Genomic DNA, 23,803 nt, shown 5'->3' with positions numbered 1-23,803 from the left:
ATAATTAGAAATTGTGGGCAGATTATTAAAGGAAAATGAAAAAAGTTTGAACCTATACATTTATCAAAATTTGTTTTATCACTCATGATGCTGGAAATAATTGGAAATATAATTAAGCTAATCCTTTTGGTTTTTAAAAGGTGTTTAGTTACACATAGACTTTGAATATGTTTTACAGATGCAGTTTTAAGATTAATGTCTGTGCTGTGTGAAAAACATGAAAAAAAGTGTCAGATGATTTGTCTGTCTTCAAATGTACTGGAATGTAGGCAAAAATGCAGTGTCAGATATTAATATTTGTTTTTCTCACTTTAGCTAAATAGCAATGAGCAGTGGGTTTTATTGTTTAAAGTACCACTTTTTTCATATTTTAAATTTGAGCATTTTGTTGAACAATATTCAGGCATGAGTGATTTACTTTTAATTTAAAAATGCATAGTTCATACATGCTATTTTTATATTGGGCTTTCTTTTGTGTACAAGTAATAAAACTATCATTGATAAACATTTTTTATTTTTTTAAATTGGAATGTTTGTGTATTTTGCATGTTTTTTGTTAATCTCAAAGCTGTACAGTTAGCTATCTTGCTATACCCACCTTTGTTACAATATACTTTTCATCATTATTAATAACATAAAACACATATGACTGAAGATCTATTGTTGTACTTGTAGTTTTAGATTTAAGTTTTTGCTAATCACTATAATTTTAAGTGGCAGAAAGTTTTTGATAGTTACTGGTTTTACTTTTAAATTTAAAGTTTTTAATTTAAAAAATCCTCAGATTCAGATATGTTATGAAAATAGAGCATATTAGCTAATAGTAATAATTTCAATTTTAGTTGTTATATTAAGCTCATCCAGTGATTTAATAGAATAATACATGTAAATTCATACCTTCTAATATGATCCATTACCTCATCTCACATATATAGCTATTCTCATTCAATGATCTCATCTATGTGCAAAACCTTTTTCACATGCCATAAACTTTGAGTTTTCACACACCCTATGTGTATCTCTCACATCAATTATCATGTGACAACCCTCCTCTAATAGGAGTGCAACACACCATTCTGATGCATGTGACTCTCTTTGATTCTGCCAAACTATCAGTTCTTGTTTGACAGTGCTCTTGTCAATAAATGTTTTATTGTGCCTTTTAATTGTGTTTTTCCTTTAAGCTTAGTGCTTTTTTTTGTCATTTACTCTGAAGTGGAATCAATCATTCATTTTTAAAAATGAATTCTGAAGTGTAAGTTACTGTTTTGGAGGTGGTATATCTCCTAGCACAATTACATAGGCTGCAGATGGGATTAATTCAGCTATGGAACTATCAGTTCTCATGTGCCATGAGATTGGTCATAATGTATCAACCTGCTTCTCCTGACATTGCCCATGCCAAGCCTGTTTAGGCTGATAAGGAATTTAACAGTCTTTTTCCTCCATCTGATTTTGTTATGTCTTCCTATGCCCCTACTGTGGAATCAGCTAGATCTAATACAGCTTCTTTAGACATGATTTCTCATATGTGTTGTGTTTTATTCACTTCCCTAATTTAGTATAATCCCATTCCTTCTAACATGATACCTCCCCTTCTTCTCAGTACTAGGTTTTACCTCCTTCCCCAGGTATTAGTGGTTGAGTAAAGTTTTGTCTCTCATTTGGTTGAGGTTGCTATTGTGCCTCACCCTTTACCTGCTTTAGATCAATTTGCTTTACCATACCATCTTGCTGAATTTATATTTCTTGATTCTCAACAGTTGGAATTGCTTTTATCCATGTGAGAGGTGGACCTCCATCTATCAGTTTGTCTATTCCATGCCTGGTTTTCCACCTTCATCTTACCCTGTCAACTCTCATATGACACTTATCTACTATCCATCTTCTTTCTGAGGCAATCCACTGTGATCCTGAGGGTTTTTTAAAGGAAAGTTTCTCTGTGATTACCCCTACATTGATACATTTGTTTTCTTCAACACTTTTTTTACAAATGTGGTTTCTCTGTTGTTGGGATCTTCTGGGGTAAGACACTGTATTGTTCCAAGTTTGTTTACCACCTACTTATCTCAGGAACTTATATATGGCCCCTTTCTGCAGAGGTCTGTTTTTTGGAAATATTCCTGAGATTTTTAGAATCTCACTTGGAATTAATTAGACAGCAATTAACCCTTTCTTCTTTGGTTCATTGTTTATTTCATTGAAAGCCTAGACAATCCCCTATTACTATTTCTCATTTAAGTGCTTGGTAATCATCTTTTTGCATGCCATTTTCTGGGTGCATTTAATCTTATCACAGATCATCTTTCCCAAAAAAATGTATCCAAAGGAATGATGTCTTGATCCTATCATTTTCTAGTGGCTATGCCTTCAGTGGGGTACTCCTCACCTGGATGTGTTTTCCACATCCCTCAATACCAAAGTGCCTCTCTTTTGGTCTCTGATTCCTTGTACTCCTGTACTGCCTGTTTATGCAACTTGAAGGGGATAGCTGCTTAGCCCTGCTATTTCTTGGATTGAATAAGTCAGGTTTGGTCTGCTTTTCAATATGGGATTTCTAGGGGATAGCTGCCTAGGTCTGCTATTTCTTAGACTGAATAAATCAGGTTTGGTCTGCTTTTCAGTATAAGATTTTTTGGTTACCTCTTGAATTACATCTGGTGTGAATGTTCCTTCAAACCTTTCACTGCATTTTTCCCTCATTTTGTCTTCTAGTGGAATTTAAGAGTACTTACCACTTTCTAGTTCCAATCCAAATGGAGTGGAGGACCATGGAAGCATCATCTTAAATGTGATAGTGATATACAATACAAACAATAATAAACCCATTCAGTTGGGTGTAGGGTGATGATGTTCTGGTGGTGCAGATGACAAGATACTCTCCAGTCTGATGCTTCATCTCTGTGTGGGTTTAAATGAGTGGATATCATAGCTTTGAAGTGAGCCATCAAAATTGCAGTTCATCTCTCAACCTACTCCTACATTAAATTCTGGTTTCCAGCAGCTGGGTTTCGGACCATTCAGCCTAAATCCTTACACTTGTATTATAGATGTGTCTGTTTCCTTACTCAGTTATACTCTTGATCACTCTACATGTGGGTCATGGTGGTTATGCTTGCAAAATAATACAGTTTTTCCTCTCATGCTATCCCTTGATGATTTTATTATACTGAGGATGTTTATAAGCTAGGGTTGGATCCTGTCAGATTGGTCTTGAGTGGGATGTTTTACAATGCACGGACATCTTCATTATTTTGATCATTTGGATGTCACATTCCTGGATTATTCAGACAATGTATCATATTTCTGTCATATCTCCTCTTCACAGATTGATGGTTATGATATTTTCCTTTGGTCTGCTGAATGTGAGATGAAGACAGTAAAAACATACCATCTGCTGACAATGTAGCTATTCCTTGGCATCAGCCTACCTAAACATTGGTCTTGCATGTTTCTCTTCTTTTATACCCCAGTTGAATGCTCTTGGCAATATCTGATTTCTAAATTTCTCCACCCTTGTCAATGTGTCTTCTATCCTGATTCTGTATATAAGCATCTCACTTAGATAATGTATTCATTTTTCTCAACAAAGCTGTGGTCACAGTTTTTTCTGACAAAGTGTTCTGCATTGTCACATTATGGATTGTAATTTCCACACAGCCTTGTGGATTTCAGTATAGTTTTAATGTAAAAAATAATAATAATAATAAAAAAAATGATGTGATATTTGTGAGTATGAGTTTCCTTATTACTGTTGTCTTCAAAGTTGCCAATCTGACCTCCCATACTCCTCCTTGATTATTTAAAGTTTCTTTATTGTGGGGGATACTTTTGGTTGGAACTATTCACTTTTTCATCCATTGAGAGATGGAGACATTCATGTTGTCTGGGGTGTTTTCTCCTAGGGCTTTTGAAATTGCCTCTCTTTTTTTTCTTGGTTCTGGGGATAATTTGGATTCTGTTTTTTGATACTTTTCCTTACTATGTTGACTTTGTATGAGTTTGATTTGGATTCCATTAGTTTTCTTTTATTCATCATTTGGATTTGTCTACTTTGAATCCACTTCTCTCTTGTTGGTGGAAGGGGGGAACTATTTAGTTTCTCCTTTCTGATTTTTTAGGTTCATGTTCAGAGAATTATTATTTTATTACATGACAGTATAAGTAGTCTTTGTATCCTCATTAGCTGTTTGCTTGCCTTTGTTTCCCAACTCCTGGTGGAAGTATATTTTTTCCCTGCTAACATGTTGAAATTATTGGCATGTTTCTTGGTCTTTCTCTCTCTCTTCCCCCTTAGGTCCTGATAGACCCATTTTTTTTAAAGCCTATAGCAACTAAAGAAGAGAAACATCTATCTGTGCATTTCTTTTGCCATCTATTTCTCATCTCTTCAGTCAATTGTAATCTGATAATTTGTTTTTGTCCATCAGGCTGGGAATTGTTACATGACCTACTTTATCCCCTTTTATGGTGATTGTCTTGACTGTATTTTCATTGGGATCCTTCAGTTCTCTATTTCCTTAGAGGTGGATTCCTAAATAACCATTTTGCATATTTTGGTCTTTACAGCTGAAGTATCTTCTGTGTTACATCTCAACAGATTTAGCACATTTATTTTTTACTGGTCAGTTCTTTTATCCTTTAGAGGACTTTTTACAGGCCTAGATTTATGTGAGAAGAGAGAGTGTACCATATGAAAAAGTTATAATTTTCCTGTATGGAAATATATTTATAATAGTTACTTACCTCATCTCATACTTCCCATCCTTCCTCACGAGTGAAAATTGGTGCTTCCATTTTCAGTCAAAACTCAAAGTGATTATTTGGTAGAATCACAAAAGAAAAAGTCACTTGCATTAGGAGGGTGTGTCACACGTCTATTGGTTTAGGATTCATGCATGATGATTTACGTGCAAGACAAAGTTAAACTATGTTGAACATAAGGACTCTTGGAGCTCAAGGCTTGTGGCATGCAAAACACTTTGCATATAGAAGGTTAACACTGAATGAGAATAGCTATTTATGTGACAGGAGGTAAACATCTATTGGAAAATACTTTTTCAGTGTAAGAAAATTATAACTTTTCAATGTGTTACTAATGTGTGTTCTTTATAACATTCTCAATGGGATATGTTTTCCAGAACATAATACAGAAACTATCTATGTAGTGAACAGTGTTTACTGGGCACTAATGTGGGAAGCATGCATGAAGCAATGGCAACATCGTAAGTATTGTATGCTTTTATATTGGTTTAATTAGAAGTAAACTGTTAATACCAAGATATGTTAGAAAGCAATCATCAGTTTCTTATTACTCATAGGATTAGCATACTACATACATTGTACTACCTATATCGTTTTGTGCCTTGATAGGAAAAATCCATTTCATTAGCTTGAGCAGGACTTAAAAGGTGATTATGGTGTTCTGAGCATTTTTAGTGTACTGATTTCCTTTATGCTGTCATTTATTGAAACGTTTATCTCCTTCTTCATTTCAAATCAGCTTATCCATTGCTATGCAAAACTATGATGTGAACTTACCTATTAATTTTTTTTTGTACTGTAATGAAGAAGCAAGATTTGTCAAAACATGACAGAAACACTATTTATTACAATTTTTTTTATATATATACCTGTACTAATAATTTTTATGGTAACATTAATAAGGTTTTACGTTTTTGGTCTATCACATCTGAAAGATGATCAGTGTGAAGATATCCACTTTTTGTGTTTGATAATCTTTGTAAAATGTACTGTATTGCTCAAAATTTTCCTATTAGTAGAGCTTGCAAGTTTTTTCATCAGTAGTGTAGAATGTAGTGGCATTCTTCTTTAACTAAATTTGTTTCTGCAAAATCATATTTTTTTCTTTTTAACATTGTGTTACTCCTTTCAGATTCCATTGTGAGAGGAGTGAAACATTTTTCTGTCATGTTTTAAGTGACATTACTGGAAAATATATGTATCAGTAATATGCAGATTGAAATGTACTATGTGATTTCAAAATCTTGTTTAAAATGTAAAAATGATTTTGAACTAAAATTATAACTTATCACTTTGGATAATTGTTATATGTGTATTATGCAATGCAAGCTAAAAATGAAAAGCAGTACCTGTCTACTAAAAATAAGCTTATATTTACATTGTTTCTAACAATACAATGATGAGATGCAGTAATTAACATAGATGTTAGTAAGTTCTTGAAATTAAGTATTTTATCAGGATGTATTTTTTAAAATTTAATATTTGCCATCAGCCAATTTATTACTTCATTTTAGTAATTCCATTTTATTTAGATAGTAATGCACATTTCAAATAAATCTTATTGCACCTTTGTTATGTGTTTGCTCATTTTATCTTAGGAATGTCCCAGTTTTTGGTTGCTTCTCAGGAAAGTAGATTTTTTGCTGTTCCTTTAGAAAGTGGAGGAGTTAGTAGTGACCCTGGAAATATTGTTTTTAGAGCTTTAGAAGAATTGTTTTTTTATATCAAAGAGATGAAAGTACAACAACTGGAACATTATTCAGGTAAAGAGTATAAGTGCATAAATTACTTCTATATATTACACATTTTTTTATATCTCTTTGTTGTATTACTACTCTTAGCTTTAATAACAAAGCACCAATTTTATGATATAAATCTTTTGTTATGGTTTAAAGTTTTTAAGTAATATTAATTTTTTTCTTTTCTATGTTTTCATTTTACAGTAAAGGTATACACAGCTGTCCTTGTTGCACTCAACATTCAATAGATAGGATTTATAAAGAAGTGTTTACTGCTTTAGTTATTTAAAACATGCAGGATTGAATGTTAAAAATTAACTCATTATTTAATATGAAACTGTAGTGAATATGCTTACATCATATTTGTTAATTAGCATAAACTTATCCCTGCTCAAGAAACCTTGTAATTTAAAAAAAAAATTAAGTTTAGAATAATTTGTTTGACATTTTTTATCTCTGTTATTAATAATTATTGTACTAGTTCAGTTTGACAAGGCTTTTAATCTTTGTCTTATGGACTTGTGCTATTAAAATGAATGCAAAGAATTTTCTCTGTGAGGAGAATTAACTAAGAGAAATATATTACATTTATATTGAAAATACAACAGCTAAAATGGAGCATTCAAAGTGGATTAAAACATGTTTATTTTAATTTTTTTTTTTCTTGTTTATATTTGTATCTTCATCACAGATTAATTTTCTTGATGATTGTAAACGTACTTGAAACAAAAATGTATCTTAGAACGGCAGGTATTGGTATTAACACTTATTCTGTAATGACATGACGGCCATTTTTACATATATAATTAACACTTTTATTGATAAGCAGAGAACAACATTTCAGGTTAACCTGGAGATGACCTAGGAAGGTCGAAACTTTGTTTTCTGCTTATCATTAAAAGTGTTAATATCCATATGCCATTCTGAGGTACAGATTAACTTTGTTAAAACATCAATGAATGTAGATTGTGAAATAAAATGGATCATCTTGTTAATACTTTCTTTGATAAATTTTAAATAAAATATATTTAAAGATATTTTAAAGGTCTTTACATTTTTTAGACATTTTGGAATAAATGAAACTACTAGTTTAGTTAGTGAACAAAAATACAATAAAAATTTCAAATTTGCTGATGACATTAAAGTCTTGGGTGCTAGCTGTGAGGATGTTACTGCTACTTTACAAAAGGGTTTAAAACATTTTGTGAGTTGAGAGAATAAATGTTTTGTACATAGGTGTGAAACAAATGTTAGATGTCATTACTTTAATTGGGCTATTAAATACCATAAAAGCTTTTTTTGAGATTTTATGAAATGAACACAAGTGAAGTCTGCAGCAATCCAGCTGTCTTCTGGGTCACGATATTACATTTCTGCATTCCAAAGGAATTTAACTTGGCTTGAAATATTTCATACTTTTAGTTGACTTTTCATATCAGGAATGGATAGTTCATCTTTACTTCTTTAGTCATGACCAGTGAAAATGAACATATTATATGGATTAAAGAAAAAATTTGAGGAAATGCAACTTTACATTAGGGAATGTAATCTTCCTGATAGCTTTCCATCAAGTGAATGTAATTTTATTTCAATATTTCTATCCCTGTAATTGATTATACAGTAACATGAACATCGTACAGTTACCTAAATAAATTCTGGAATGTAAATAGTGTTAGAAGATTGCACCTAATTCATTATTTGGTTTCCAAGTCGCAGATTGTCTGGTTTAAACATTTACAATTGAAACACAGCTCTGAAAACAACTATAAAGAAGGTTTAGATGTTATTGGATAGAGAAAAAAGTAGACTATCATGTAATATTAGATTATATACACAGTTTTAAGATATTTTTTATAGTTTATATATATGTTCCTTTCATTTGTGAATTGTGAAAGTATTAGTGTGTTAAGCTGTATTTCTTTAAAAGCTATAGAAGTTTTTTCAATGAGATAAACTACAGATATGTTGAAGTAAGCTAATAAGGTAAGCTTATACTGTTTTAAGACTGACTGAATTGGTAACAAATAAAACTATATGACAAGTTTAAGATAATAAATACAGTGTTGATAGAACATTTTGTCAGTATAAGGTACAAGTAATCTACATGAATGCAGTACATATACAGTACAAAACAAGTCATATGACTGAATATTTTTTAAGGCTTAATAAAGGTATCTTCTTGATGTTTGGTTCATTGTTTAAAATTTTGGTATTTTTACTTTTTATTAGATGTACTATGGTTATATTGAGTTGCAGAGTTTTTAAACATGAGGTTATTTTATTATTTTCACCAAATCAAATAAGTTTAGTTAAATTTACTGTTAAGTGAGTATGATAGGTGACAGCGAATTATTTTGTTGACTATTTTTATTGAATGTTATTTTTATATTTATCCTATTCAAACAACACATGTAAATAAATTGGCTAAGTGATTATTTCATTCATGATATATAAAAAAAACATAATAAAACCTGTTAAAAATACAATTTTCCTTATTAAGACACACATTAGTGTCTTGTGTGGCCAAAATAAACTTGTAGTAATTCAAACTTTTTACATATTTTCAATGGGCGTGTGCTACTGGACTGTTACTTCACCTATCAAATTTCATGGCAATCCATTAAGATATGCACGAGATATAGAATCTCCAATTTTGATTGAATCTTCCCTTCCTTTTTTTGTCTTGTTGCTGAATGTATGGAAACTTTAATAGAAAAATATACCTAACTTTTATGCTGGTTTTTTTTTCAAGTTTGATACGTTGATAGATATTTACAACTTACAGTTAGATGTCAAATTTGGTAAAAAATAAGCCACTGGTGCAAAGTTATTCAACAAAAATAGCTCAATTTAAACCAAAATTTTTGTGTATGCCTATACAAAAAAAGTCACAAGTACTACCAATCTGAAATTTTTATCACAATTTCCCTAACATCACATATTTTTGTCATCTGGATTAAAAGCAGCTGATTTAGAGCAGCAAACCTATAGGGTGAAATCATGTACAGATAAATAAGTATTATTTAGGCCACACAAACTAGATTAGTAGTTTCTAGTACAAGTTTTCAACAAATCATACAGGTGGATATTTATTATTCATTATCAGCTTTCATGGACAGATTTGCTAAATTTTATGAAATTTTTATAATTAAAAAGTGTTTAGTAACATGCAGTATTAACATAAGCAGTTAGCATAAATAACGATGTTTGATATAGCTGCACTAAATTCATGTGGGTGATGACAAGTAACTGTTAATCTAGTTTCTCTGACATACTATAAAGGAAGTTAGTATTTTTAGAGAGGAAAACTACCACTATATATTTTAAAGTATGTGGTTTGTTTTGTAAAGTATACATCTGTTTCAATAATAGTGTTGCAGACCTAAAGCTAATGTTTGTTACTACTGAGTTTTACTTTCTAACTTGCTGTGGTTTGTTGATGTGTAGTTGAAAAAAGTCATGATACTTAATAAAAAGCACCATATGTAACAGACAAACTGGTAACTGTACTTATAGCATTGATAAGACTTTTACAGCAAATATTCATTCATTAGTTAGTCAGGCTGCATGTTTTGTTTTACTTACATCATGTTTCAAGTTGAACCAGAACTGCAGCCTGGCTAACTAATGAGTTGATATCTACTGTAAAATTCTTATCAATGCTATAATTTTAGCTACTGTACCTGTTTGGCCAGGTGGTTAGGGTGCTCAACTTGTAATCTGAGAGTTGTGGGTTTGAATCCCTGCCCCACCAAACATGTCCACCCTTTCAGCTATGGGGACATTATAAAGTAATGGTCAATCCCACTATTTGTTGGTAAAAGAGTAGCCCACAAGTTGGCAGTGAGTGGTGATGACTAGCTACCTTCCCTCTAGTTTTATGCCACTTAAGTAGGGATGGCTAGTGCAGATATTCTTCATGCAGTTTTGCATGAAATGTAAAACAAAACAAACTAATTTTAGCTACCAGTCTGTCTGCTAGTTTTGATTTCATTTGCTTTAGCTTGTTTATAAAATTATCAATTTATTTCACTTACAGATGATTAGAGGAGGATTAATGGATATTTTAAAAGCATAGATAATGGCAACTGCATGGTGCTATTTAGTCAAGAGTAGTGATGCATAGACAAAATATGTTTTTTGTGATATGTAGAAATGGCTATCTTTAGAAGAGATTTATCATGTGAAACCAAGAGTAATGTGAAAACTACTTAAAGTAAATAAAATAAATGAAAATAGAACAGTTAATTCCATAACAGAATAATACAGTTATTAAGAAAAAAGCTATACAGTTAGCTTTCTCATTTTTCAAAATATTGCAATAGAAAGAGGGGCAGACTAATTGATTTAATGAGTCCATCAATTAATCAGTAAGTACCACTAATCACCCATTTCTAGTGATGGGATCTATGTAATGTTATGTGAAGTTATAAGGAACAGAGTTGTACATGCCTTAATTATAGTTTATTCTAGTACTTATAGTTCTTTATACAGCACAATCCATATAAGCAATTGCCTTTAGGGATGTTTATTTATATGCTAGTTAAATTCTGTTATTTCACTATCATAATTTATGTTTCTAGTTTAATTTAGTTGTCAAATAAATATCAAGCTAATGACTTAGTAGTACATGAATTGACAGATAGCTGAAAGTATTGATTTCAGTTGTACATATAAAATGTGACCTGGTGGCTGTACTGGTTAATTATAACTATTTTATTTGTAGTTGCTTATGTCACAGTAATGCAGTTGCTCAATGCTACTTTGGATCAGTTCCTGACATGGAGTAGACAGAAACTGGAGGCAACTTTGACTTCATGGAAAGTTTGTGAATATCTTCTTATTGGATGCTCTGATGTAAAAGTTAGTAGTACTGTATGTGTGAGTGTGCTCGTTATTACTCAGTGGTAGATAGCTAAGTGAATAAGGTTTCTTTTCAATTTTTTGTCCAGATTTATACTTCTAGTAATATTTTTATACAGTGATAAGATTTAATTTAGGAAAATTAATTGTGATATCTAAGAAAATACCTATAAAAACCATTACATAAATAACTGACAAATCAGACTTTAAAATGCTTTTTTGCTGTATGTAAATGATAATGAAATTCATTCTGGTAATAGGATTTTAACAAAAAAACATGAAGTATCAAGTTATAAATGATTTTTAATTATTGAAGTGGAGCTTTATTTTTTTGTCTCTGAGTAGATTTTGTTGCTCTAACAAAAGATTTGAATCCTAATTGTTATTTTCAAACTAAAATTTAGTATGTGTGCCCATTCTAATTGCTTCTTTGTAAAATATCCTATAACTTTTTTTTTTTTTTACATTTTGTAGAGATATTATTTCAACATTTGGCTATAAAAATTGTAATTATGTTTTTATTTTTTTTTTACTTTACTTCATGTGTTGCACATAAAGATAATACACTTTAAATGCAAAATTTTCTGTAAATGTTTGACTAAGTTTGTTTCAACATAATCTCATTTAAAATATGACTTAGCCTATAAACAAAGTGTTGAATGATTTTTCTATCTTAAGTATGTGTTAGAAATCTCTTTAACCTCACATGAATGTTGTAGTGAATTTTAACGATATTTAATTCTTTAACATTACATCAATGATACAAATATATTTTTACAATAATATGTGCAAAACGTCTGCTACGTTTTTCTTGCAGTGATTACACTGAATGTTATGATTAACTGTTTGGTGTACCATGAACTACATCAGTGGTTTATAATAAGGCCCCTCGGTGTGGATAGGGAACCTCTCAGGGAAGGTTCTGTTCTTTTAGTTTACCTCCTCTGGGATCTAAACATCCACCCACGTGTTTGCCATGCGTAGCGACCCATGAAGGGGAGGAGAGGATCCTGGTGATTGAGGGGTCCAACCTGAATGCACCACTTTGGCCTTGAATTCCTGTAGATGGGAGGCTTTGGATTCATAACATTACTTATCCTGAGGCTTAAAAGTTGTTGTCCACCACTTTGTCTCAGATGTGTGCTGCTGCAATTTGTTTCACTACTACAGTGGGAGTGCAGATGGCTCGCTCTCTGGTTCCAAAAGAATTGTTCTCAAAACAAACGTAAAGTCTTTTGACCTCCATGGTTAAAAAAGTTGACGAATCAACTTCAACACACATCTCTGTCCCTTACATACATTCCAACAAATCCCAAGATCCACTTCCTTTGGTTCTGGGTACAGGCATTTCCTCAGATAATCTTCTTCTCCCACCCTGAGATGCAAAATGATCATTCGTTTACATCTTCAGGCTCTGGAATCCTCTTCCAACAGCAAAGACCTGCCCAATCGACCCTGGGTAGGATCCATGGAGGTCGATAGACCTCTCTCGAATAAAAACAGTAAAGAAAAAGACATGGATGTATACAAAGTATCTTCCATCCAATTTGCCTATGCCTAAATAAAAATGGTCACCTTGATACAGTGGAACTGTCGAGGTTTATGTTATAATCTGGATTACATCGAAACACTGATTGCTTCCTACCAGGAAACTTTTCTGAAACCTGCTGATACAGTGACCTTTAGGCAGTTTTCTTTGTACAGAAATGACAAGCTGTGTGATGGACGAGTGCATGGAGAGGTGGCACTATTAGCTGATAAGCATGTGCACACCCTGTTGGTGCCACTTGACACACCCTTGGAGGCCATAGACATCCGTGCTTCCTTGGGTCATACCATCACTGTTTGTTTTCTCCACCTGTCACCTGGAGAGACCTATGATCAATCAGACCGTGATGCTCTCATTGAACAGTTACTGTCTCCCTTTTAGTCCTGGGAGACTTTAATTGACATCATCCCCACTGAGGAAGTGCTGATATTGATAGGAGGGGTTGCTCAGTAGAGCATATGCTTTCTGATCACAACCTTTCTCTTTTCAATACTGGTTCTTCAACTTATTTTCGTGCACCTAGTCAGTCCTTTACTGCTATTGACCTCTTAATTTGATCCCCTTCACTATTTTTCCATTTTCTCTTGGAGGGTTGACAATAATCTACAATGCAGTGATCATTTTCCTATAATTTTGAGAGAGATTGGCCGTGGTCAATACCACCCGATTTGGTGTAACTGACTGTATTATACAAGCAGCTGCTCAATGTATTCCTAAAATATCAACCCATTTTCCACTCTATCCTCGTCCATGGTGGAATCCTGCCTGCCACATGGCACAGAAGGCTCAAAATCGGGCCTGGGATACTTTCCATAGATATCCCACACTCACAAGCTGCATCGCTTTCCAGCAGGCCCATGCACATGCTTGGTGGGTAAGATATCAAAGCCAGAAGGAATCTTGGATTACATTCACAGCAAGCATATCTTGTACCACCAGTTCCAAAGTCATATGGGACAAGATTTGAAAGGTCAGTGGGCAATATAATTCTGTCTCCCTCTTGATCTTGCTCACTGTTGACCAGGAAGTAGCTGATACCCAGAGCATTGCTGATACATTAGGTGAAAGCTTTTGCTGGGTATCTAGTACTTCTGCTTCTTCCTTCACTTTCATAGGCATCAAGACTCAGGCAGAGCAATGACTTTTTTTCTTTCAGGCTGTCTCTATGACTATAATTGTCCCTTTACATTGGTGGAACTCAAACTGGCCATTCATCGGTATGGCAGTACATCGGTTGGACCTGATGATGTGCACTATGAAATGCTGTGCCATCTATCTCCTGCTACTCTTTCTGTTTTTCTGGCAGGAGAATGTTTTTTCTGATGCCTGGTGCCAGGCTATTGTTCTATTTTTCTCTAAACCTGGGAAGGATCCAAAGAGTCCTTCAAACTATCACACAATTGTTTTGATGAGCTGTCTCTGTAATACCTTAGAGAGGATGATTAATGCTCATCTTGTTTGGTTTCTTGAATCAAACAACCTCCTCTTTCCCACTCAGTGCGGATTCTGACAACAGCGCTCCACCGTGGACCACCTGATTCAACTTGAATCGTCAGAGAAGCCTTTCTCAAATGACAACATCTTGTATCAATATTCTTTGACATTGAAAAGGCTTATGCTACAACATGGAAATTTGGCATTTTGTGAGACTTTCATATGTATGGGTTATATGGCCATTTGCCCATTTTTATTAAAACTTTTTAATGAACAGGAGATTCCAAGTTCATGTAGGTTCGACACTTTCCAGTCCTTTTCTACAGGAACTTGGAGTCCCTCAGGGCTGTGTTTTGAGTGTTGCACTTTTCAGTATAAAAATTAATGTCATCACTGAACTGCCATCACGGGCTCTATGTCGAGTACTTTCACATCTCATGTCAGTCATTGAACATGAGGTATACTGAGTGGCAACTAGAGACTGCCCTCAATCATTTACTGAAGTGGACCACAGCAAACAGCTTTAACTTCTCTCTCTCTAAAACCATTTGCATGCACTTTAGCTGCCAACAAGGTATTCACCCTGATCGTGTACTCCGTATTGGTGAAGTTGTACTGCCTGTGGGTCTGAGACAAAGTTCTTTAGGTTTATCTTTGATTGTAAGCTACCTTTATACCACACATCAAGCAGCTACAGGTCAAATGTAAAAGAACACTGAACATCCTCCGTGTCCTCTCTTCCACCACTTGGGGAGCAGATTCATGTTCTATGATAAAGATATATCGTGCTCTTATTCGATTGAAACTCGATTATGTATCACTTGTTTATGGCTCTGCCAGAACCTCGGCATTAGAGATGCTGAACCCCATTCATTATCAAGGACTTCAGCCCAGCACTTCCCCAGTGCAGAAAAGACAAATTGCCATTGCTCCTTTTGCCCTTTGTACCCAGGTGCAGTACAATGAACTGAGTCTGTCCTTGGATAACATTACTGTATCCACTGGTTAGCCCATCCCAACATGGCTTTGTACAGTTCCCAAATGTGACCTATCTTTAAGTCATTTGAGAAAAGCGGACACTCCAAGTTGGAAATACTGTCTGTTATTTGCTGAGCATCTTTCAAACCATCCTTCCATTGATATTTATACAGATGGTTCGAAATCAGGTGACTGTGTGGGTTCTGCCATAGCTTGTTGTGGTTCGGTGATTGCATGCAGAATCCCTTCTACAGCTTCTGTGTTCACTGCTGAACTTTATGCCATTTCACTTGCTCTGGACTACATAGAAGCTAAGCAGTACTCAAACTGCACTATTCATACTGGCTCACTTAGCTCTCTGTTGGCCCTGGGATCACGTCACACTAGTTTATACCATGTTCTTGGCGATATTGAAAACCAACTAGCCCATGTCTGTTTAACAGCTACTTGTATCCAGTTTCTCTGGATACTGGGCCACATTGGTATTTGCGGGAATGAGCTCGCCGACACTGCAACCAAATCTATCTGCCCTGGCACTATCACCACTGTGCCTGTTCCATACATGGACTATTGTTCTGTATTCAAGGCTAGGCTCCATGCCAGCTGACAGTTGACTTGAAGTGAGCAACATGAAAACAAGCTTTTTGAAATAAAACCCACTATTGGACTTTGACCGTCTTACTGCCATAAGGATTGGAAAGAGGTAGTTTTTCTAACTAGACTACCCATTGGTCACAGTTTTTTAACTCATCGTTTTCTTTTATCTGGAACTGATGCACCAATGTGTAGTCTGCATGATACTTAGGTCACAATAAGCCACATTTTACTTTCTTGCTGTCGTTACAACTCTCAATGAAGGCACCATTTTAAACATGTTCTGTCCCAAGGTTTGTCCATAATGTTATTGGTGTTATTGGTGATGGTGACACTGTCCACCTTGAAAATGTTTTTAGTTTTTTAAAGGCCGTTAATCTTTTTAATGTCATTTAAGTTTTTTAATTTATACATTAGACCTTTTTCAGTGTGATTCCCTTTTAAGAATCATAGTCCATGTAGTTCAATTTGAAGTTAGAAAATAGCTGTAATGTCAAAATTATCAAAACCAGGACTGGAAGGCCAACTTCAGGTGACTGTTTGAACTACCCATTAGTCATCCTTGCAAGCTACTAGACCTGTTCATATACCATTGTATGGATGACTGGTTACTCCTGGCATTCTCTTGTCAGTTGATGGAATGTTACACACAGATTCTCCTATCAGAAGCCATCAAGACAGGCTGATGTAGATGGAAAGTGTCATGAGATAAATATTGCCAAGGGCAATTGAATGGGGTATAAAAGATTAGAGCAAGTGTGAAAAAAAAAATCATACCAATTCTTATATTAGTAAAGGAAGAAATCATGGAAGTTGAGTAATAGCTATAAATGTGAAGGTAGGTAAGTATTATTGAAAATACATTTGTGATTTAAGAAATTGTTAACTTTCATTTTCTTTAGAGTTTATTTAAAAACATTAATATTGTAATAGGACTTCTTTAATGATGGTATTTTATACTTAGTCATGAGTGTGGAACACTCACACTTATTTTTGCTGTGTTTTTGGAGGCTCTTTAACTATCAGGGTTGTAGCAGTCTAAACTCAGTGTATTATGGATTAACACATACTTCACGGGCCTCCAACTTCTTTTTTGTCATCCAGATTTCTTTCTTCTCTGTTAGGTTACTTCCTTTACTAACTTGCTTTGGTAGTGCACTGCCATTTGTTAACTTTAACATGACCTTAACCTTCACATTTCATACTGGGTTTCATTCTCAGGTATGTTGCCTTCCTTCTCTTTTGCCCTTGTTTATTATTTTTCATTTATCACTTTTGACCCTGAATCTTGGGTTTATTTTTTTTTCTCTTTGGTTGTTATTGGGATTTATACTGTTCTTCATGTGTTTGATTTTTCCATACATTGTTTCTTTGCTGTTGGGACTCTTAGTTATATCCCTCTTTACTCTAATCCTTCTCTCTTCTTGTGAGTGTATTATTCTTCTAATTCCCTTTGTGTGCTGAGGTGTCTTCTTTGATGTTGTTTTCCCTATGATGATCTGATAATATATGATTTCTGTCACCATTCTGTTCCCACATTTTTCACCATTTTTTGACCTTCCCATCCCTTTACTCAAGCTTCTCATCTTGTCTCCTCACTCTTCCATTCCAGATTCCAGGCTATCCTCCTTTTTTTGTTTTATCTCTATCAGTAGTTGTACTGATTTCTCTTCTTGCCAATGACTATCACACATGTGATTCAGTATGTACTTTTGTCTCCTCTTGATGTTGGCCCTGAATCTTTCTGTTTGCACTTGTTTTCTATTTCTTCTCCTTAGTTTGTAGTCTTGTTTCTCCTCTTTTTGCTTTTCTTTTCATTTCTCTGTCTATGGTCTTTCTCACCTCTTCAGCAGTTAGTAATTATCAATGTGATGGACACCTTCCCACATGTTTCTCAGCCCATTCTCTCTTTGTTTTGATTTTTGTCACATCTGTCCTTTTTGTGTCTTTTTATTCCTTAATTTTCCTATTGCCATCAGATCTTTTTTTATTTGATCTTATCCTGAAGGTCTTCACTTGCCATATTCACTGATGCCATATGACTGGCATCATTTCATTTTATTTGTTTATATCTATTAACCCATTCTGGGATATTTTTTTCTCCTTTTACAGTAGCTGCTCAGTTGAGAGGGTGGGGAATTGCATTTGGATGTATATCTTTCTTTACAACCACTCAGTGTTGGGTACTTTTGGACATTCTTTTTCTCGTCTTAACTGAGTTCTGCCTGTCTTCTTTATCTGTGAAATATGGCTTAACTGGTCACCCAGTTTTACACTTCTTATTTTTTTCTCTACAGCAGAGGTTCTTTCACATTTGTGGATTCTGGCTTTTCCAGAGCCATTCCTTCACTTGGGATATGCCTCCTACAGTAGACCATAAGGATCATGGCTTTTCTTTTTTTAGTGATCTGTGTTCTCTTTTGTAAGCTTCTTTAAGAATTGTCAGGGTGACTGCACCATAATTGCTCTGCTTTCTTCATTCCTTACCATCTCTCAAACCAGATTTTCCCCTTTTTTGATGCTTTTCTGTTATATTGAGGTACATTTCTTTTGTGGAAGGAGGTCTTCTAGTATTTGTACATTAGACTAGTGTCCACTCCTCATCAACCTTCACACCTTTCATTGGCCTGGCATGGCCAGGTGGTTAAGGCACTCGACTCGTAATCCGAGGGTTGCAAGTTCTAATCCCTGTCATACCAAACATGCTTACCCTTTCATCCATGGGTGAGTTATAATGTGACATTCAGTCCCACTATTTGTCAGTAAAAGAGTAGCCCAAGAATTGGCAGTGGATGGTGATGACTAGTTGCTTTCCCTCTAGTCTGATACTACTAAATTAGGGACAGTTAGCGCAGTTAGCCCTCGAGTAGCTTTTTGCAAAATTAAAAAAATAATAAAATTGCTCAACCTTCTCCATATTTGTTGGGCATGTTCCCAATTCTGCTTCTACTAGCATTTGTCTTAGACATGCTCCACTCAATATTTTCCATGGTTTTCCTTGTTCCAATCACACTTGTGGCTGCTGTTCTAGGACCTTTTTGTTTTTAGGTGCTTATTCATCTACACTCTTTTCTAGGATCTTCATTTTTGTTGGTGAGCTTCTTGTTTTAGTTAGTTCTTGTTTGCCAACAGAGCAGCCTCTGTACCTCTTATGGGGCATACTTGTGGTTGGACATGTCCATTTTTGTCATTATGCTACCATTTTCTTCTTTAGGCTTAGTCCCCTAATCCTTTTTGTTTAACTTAGGGCTGTTGTTTTTCTCTTCCAGGTCTGGTTTTACCTGTTTTGTTTTGTTTTTTACTTACTTCCTTATTGATTCTGAATTTACACACAACTGTCTTTTTTGGGCCCTCTTGTTGATGCTTCACTGACTGTCTTGACCTTGGTATGCCTGGTTAAGTGGACCTCTCCTTTGTCCTCACTATTATTCCCCACTCTTTCTTGGTTCATATTCTCCCTTCCATTCTTTACTATTGGCTAACCTCCTTTCACTCTCACACATGGAATTTGCTCAGTGTGTCCCATCAGACAGGCTTTTTCACTAGAGTGGTATTATTCTCATTACATTCTTTTTGTACTTCCATCTCCTTATTGTTCTGTTTTGTTCTTTCACTCTTCTTAGCCATTCTCACTCTGCTTCCTGACCTAACTGAGACCTTTTTGTTTTTCATTTTTTTCTCTCATGCATGATTTATTTGATCTGTTCCCTTTCTGCTTTTTTTTTTCGTAATGTCTTTCTCACCTGACTTATGCCCTCCTTATTTCATACACTTATTGTTGTTTCATTGTCTATTCTCTAGATCCTTCTAACATTCTCTTCCACTGCATTTCTCTTTTCTTCTCCCTAGAATGATCCTTTCATTCTCAGAAAAGCATACTTCTCTTTTGTTTGTATACTATTGGGCCATCTGGATCTGTCTCAGCTTTATGTCTTGTTGGACAATTCTGCATTCTGTATCACAGACCTTTAAGGATCCTTTTCTTCTTCTGTTTCTATTCTAGGACCCCTATTTTTTATGAACATTCTTTCTTTTTAGGTTGTGCCTATTGATTCCCTTGTCTCAGATACTTGATAGGTATTTAGGTTAGATTATTCTTTCATTCCCCTGAAGGGGCAATGAAAAATAGCCAGAGGCAGTTAGAAACTTTTGTTTCTTATCACTTCACTTGCAATTAATGATTATAAGGCACATGACTTTTGGGTTTAATTGATTTGCTGAAATTTGGTGATGATATTCATTTACTCAGTTAAAGTTCATGATCTACAAGTAGAGAGTCAGGAGAAGCTGGGAATTCACCCACTTTCCTGCTCATATGGCTTTCTGGGCCTTTCTGGCCTTCTTCACAGCTTTTCCCAATGCTTGTGAAGGCATGTTGAAAAATAAACTTTGTCTGTCTTTTTCTCTCTGTCTGTTATTCTTTAAAAAAGAAGCCTTGATACTTGATAGGTTGTTAATCTTTCCAGTATCCGGGCCGGGGTGAGTTTTCTTGTTTCAGAAAGTCAATGCTTGTATTTTAATTGTCACCCTTCTCTTCCATCTCTTCTTTGCTGACCATTTCACAAGCTTTTCCAGGTATGTGTATGGACTCTCTTTGCACATTCATCTTTTATTTCTCTCTTGCTGATGGTTTCACTTTCTACAGACCACCATTCTTCTGTCACCTAACTGTCTATGAGTCAACTGTACATCACTTTCCTTTCATGGCCTCCTTTAATTCAGTATGATTTCACTATTCAGCTATTGTGGCATTCCTAGGTATACTTACCTAAAACTTGCATCCAGCCATATAATGTGATGGAAAGTGCTCGCACTACCATTCCTGTCTCTACACATTCCAACTGTGAGATAAGTGTTTTGTAAGACCTCTTGAGATTTTCCCATGGTTTATATATATATTTCTATTTCTATCTATGTCACATTTTTTTTATACGATTCAAGCCATACCTATTCCACGAACTATCATTGAAAAAGCCAGCACCCATTTGTGATCACTTATTGTACTGTATCAATTAAATGGCCTTCCTGGGCTGAATAAATGATTGGAATGAACTGATGAAATAACTTGCAGTGCCCTTTTTGTGCAGGTGGCATAGGGCTCATAAATGCTGGTAGAAGAGGAGGTGAACATAGATACTTATCACAAGTACCATTCTCCCACAACTGGTTGTCACCCATTGTGTCTAATGGTAGAGGAGGTGAGTACATAAGGTAGGGTATGAATGAACCTTGACCCCATTTCACATATCAGCTGTCTGACATCTTGTGTGAAGGTACTAAGATGGCTGTGTACTGATTTCACCTGTCTAAGTGACATAAATCTGGCTTATTTTCTTCTCTTCTTTGTTTTTTAGATGAAAAGTATACTGTGGATGATACAGGGTGCTGCCCTGCCATTTGTTGTCACACTTTTTTGGGTTATTTTGGACATTTTCTGAAGGGAGCTTATCTAGGCTAAACTGTATGCAAATATTCACGCGGAAGTTAACATCCTTGCACATTCCCCACAGAGAATGAAAATTCCCAAGTACATAGGGGGAGTTAGTGTGCTTGGAAGTGTGTTGACTCGTGTTATATTGGTGGAAGGCTTTTGCTGCACAATTACATCATTATGCATTGGTACAAATTCATGTGATATTAGGTGAGAGATTTCATAAGGCCTAGTGGCACTCAAATATCTCAGGTGGAAGGCATGGAAGAGCTGAGGAAAATAGCCAAATTGTTTACATAGTGAGTATCTGTTGAAAATACATTGAAATAATTTGCTTTACTCATCAGCTATGCATTAAATGGCTCTTTATCAAAATTAGCTGGAGAAAGGATGTCGTAGGTGAGTCCATTCTGTGCCAACTCACCCAGAAAAAAAGAACTTTTCCCAGTTCATGCCATAAATTTACTTGAAAAAAATCCAAGCAAAAACTTTATTTTTGATTTATTCAGCCATGCAAAACCCTAAAGCTGTACTGCATGGCTGAATATATCAAAATGAAGTTTTTGATTAAATTTTTTTTGAGGAAATCTTGGACACAAACTTGGAAGATTTAGGTGAGTTGGCATAGAATGACCTAGGTTTTTAGATGCTGGTAATTCTCATCATATTTTCTACTTCAACTGTAGTATTGGTAAATCTACAATATTCAAGATGTCTGATGATTTTTGGCACCTTTGAAATTTTTCCAATTGCATTGGGTCTATTTATTTGAGATTCAACTGTTCAAGATACAGCAAATTCTGGTTCTATGTTTTACAACTATAAAAAATCCACACAGCATTATGTTGATGGCAGTGTGTGTGTGATGCACATTACTACTCTGCATTAGAAGCCACAGAAGCAAATTCTCATCAGAGTTATGGAGAAATTTTACAAAACTCTTTACATGGTCAGGGAATAGCAGCTGAAAAATTCCAAGTACCTTGTCTTTGTAATCTGCCTGGAGAAAATCTAAAACACCTTTTGTCTTTATAAGATATAAAACATTTCTTTGGAAAAATTATAGTATAAAAGTAAATTACTGTTTGATAGACTGATTATTTTTAGTTCTTACTCTGTCAGATGACAGAAACTTGTTTTGTTTTTACCCATCACCAGAATTCTCTAGAAATAAGTAATCATAACTTGGACCAATATGCATTTATAAGCTCAAATTTACCTCATTCTTTGAAGTAGAAAGCCTCATTTCTTGCCTACTAAAACAATAACGTTTGTTATTTTATTAGTTTTTTAACTTCCTGTTTCAGATTTTATAATTGTGCAAAGTCACAGATTTACTTCATGCATTCAAGAATTCACTTCATATTCATCAATTTATTTCATGCATTCATAGGTTTACGGATTCATTTCACCAACAGTGTCTAAGCCCTATTCTTGCAAGAACTACCAAGATTTGTTTTGTTGTATCTGTGGTAGTTTCAAATCAATAAAACAAAAGTAGAATATCATAGAATTTGTAAGAAAATTATATCTTGCTTATTTCAGTGTGAAGCTTAATGATTAGGTTAAGTCATGGGCTCAGCATAAAGTGTGGTGATTGTATGTGGAGGAATTGAGGCTATGGTTTAAAGTATAAAAGAAGTCTGTATGTTTTGGTATATCTGTGGTATGACGTGGGCTATTTCTGTTTGTGTAATATCAAGGGACTTGGCTTCAAGAATAAATAATCCATTGCATATCCATCATAGTCACCTGCCATCTGTTCTGTTCCACACAATGATGATGTTCCCATTCGTGCATTCCCCAGAGAATTTGATGAAATTTTTTAATCTGATATAAGACTTAGAGAACACAGTGACTTTGAAATTGGTGATAAGAGTCCTAATTACTTACAATTATTCACTCAAGCAGAACCAAATCATCTTGTACAAGTTCTTGACCTAACAAAAGATGCTGCACAACTCTTGGGATCCAAGCTAAGTGAAAAGAAATTTACTGGCTACTGGAACTTCATATTCCTAGTACAGGAGCAGAGAACAAAAAGTTGTTCATTTTTTCTCAATGGATAGTTCTCTTATCTTGTCTTATAAGTACTATTGATGTAGACTGTGATCCAAAATATTGGAGATTGTTAACTGACAGTTCAAAGTCAAATCTAAAAATTATTTTGTTGCATAAATTCTAGCATTCATTCCTATTGGCTACTCCATCAACATGACAGAAAGTTATGACAACACGAAATCTCTTCTGAATAAAATATAGTGATCAACTTGATTATTTATGGAGATTTCAAAGTGATATCCATGCTTCTTGACCAACAGTGTGGTTATACAAAGATGTCTTACTTCCTGTGTGAGTGTGACAGCAGAATAAAGGCTGATCATTGTTAAAAGAAGGAATGGTCTCACAAAATTAACACCAAACAGCTAAAATGTTATCACTGAATCTATT

At 34.6% G+C, this 23,803-nt stretch overlaps 1 protein-coding gene across 8 annotated transcripts in view; it reads left to right on the top strand.

Annotated features, from left to right (window-relative positions):
• The window catches only part of LOC143249082 (coiled-coil domain-containing protein 142), a 90,340-nt gene that overhangs the window by 21,814 nt on the left and 44,723 nt on the right, over positions 1-23,803 (top strand). For 4 of the 8 annotated variants that reach the window (XM_076498298.1, XM_076498297.1, XM_076498303.1 and 1 more), the window contains 3 exons: positions 5,142-5,225; positions 6,363-6,527; positions 11,230-11,384. In XM_076498298.1, the coding sequence (XP_076354413.1) occupies positions 5,142-5,225; positions 6,363-6,527; positions 11,230-11,384 (404 nt within the window). The remainder of the gene's footprint in view (positions 1-5,141; positions 5,226-6,362; positions 6,528-11,229; positions 11,385-23,803) is intronic. The other 4 variants (XM_076498300.1, XM_076498301.1, XM_076498299.1 and 1 more) reach the window with 4 other exon arrangements.

This window comes from Tachypleus tridentatus, chromosome 4, assembly GCF_004210375.1.
Source record: "Tachypleus tridentatus isolate NWPU-2018 chromosome 4, ASM421037v1, whole genome shotgun sequence".
Taxonomy (NCBI): domain Eukaryota; kingdom Metazoa; phylum Arthropoda; class Merostomata; order Xiphosura; family Limulidae; genus Tachypleus; species Tachypleus tridentatus.
Note: the sequence above shows the minus strand (reverse complement) of the source record. Positions and strands in the feature narration are given on the sequence as shown.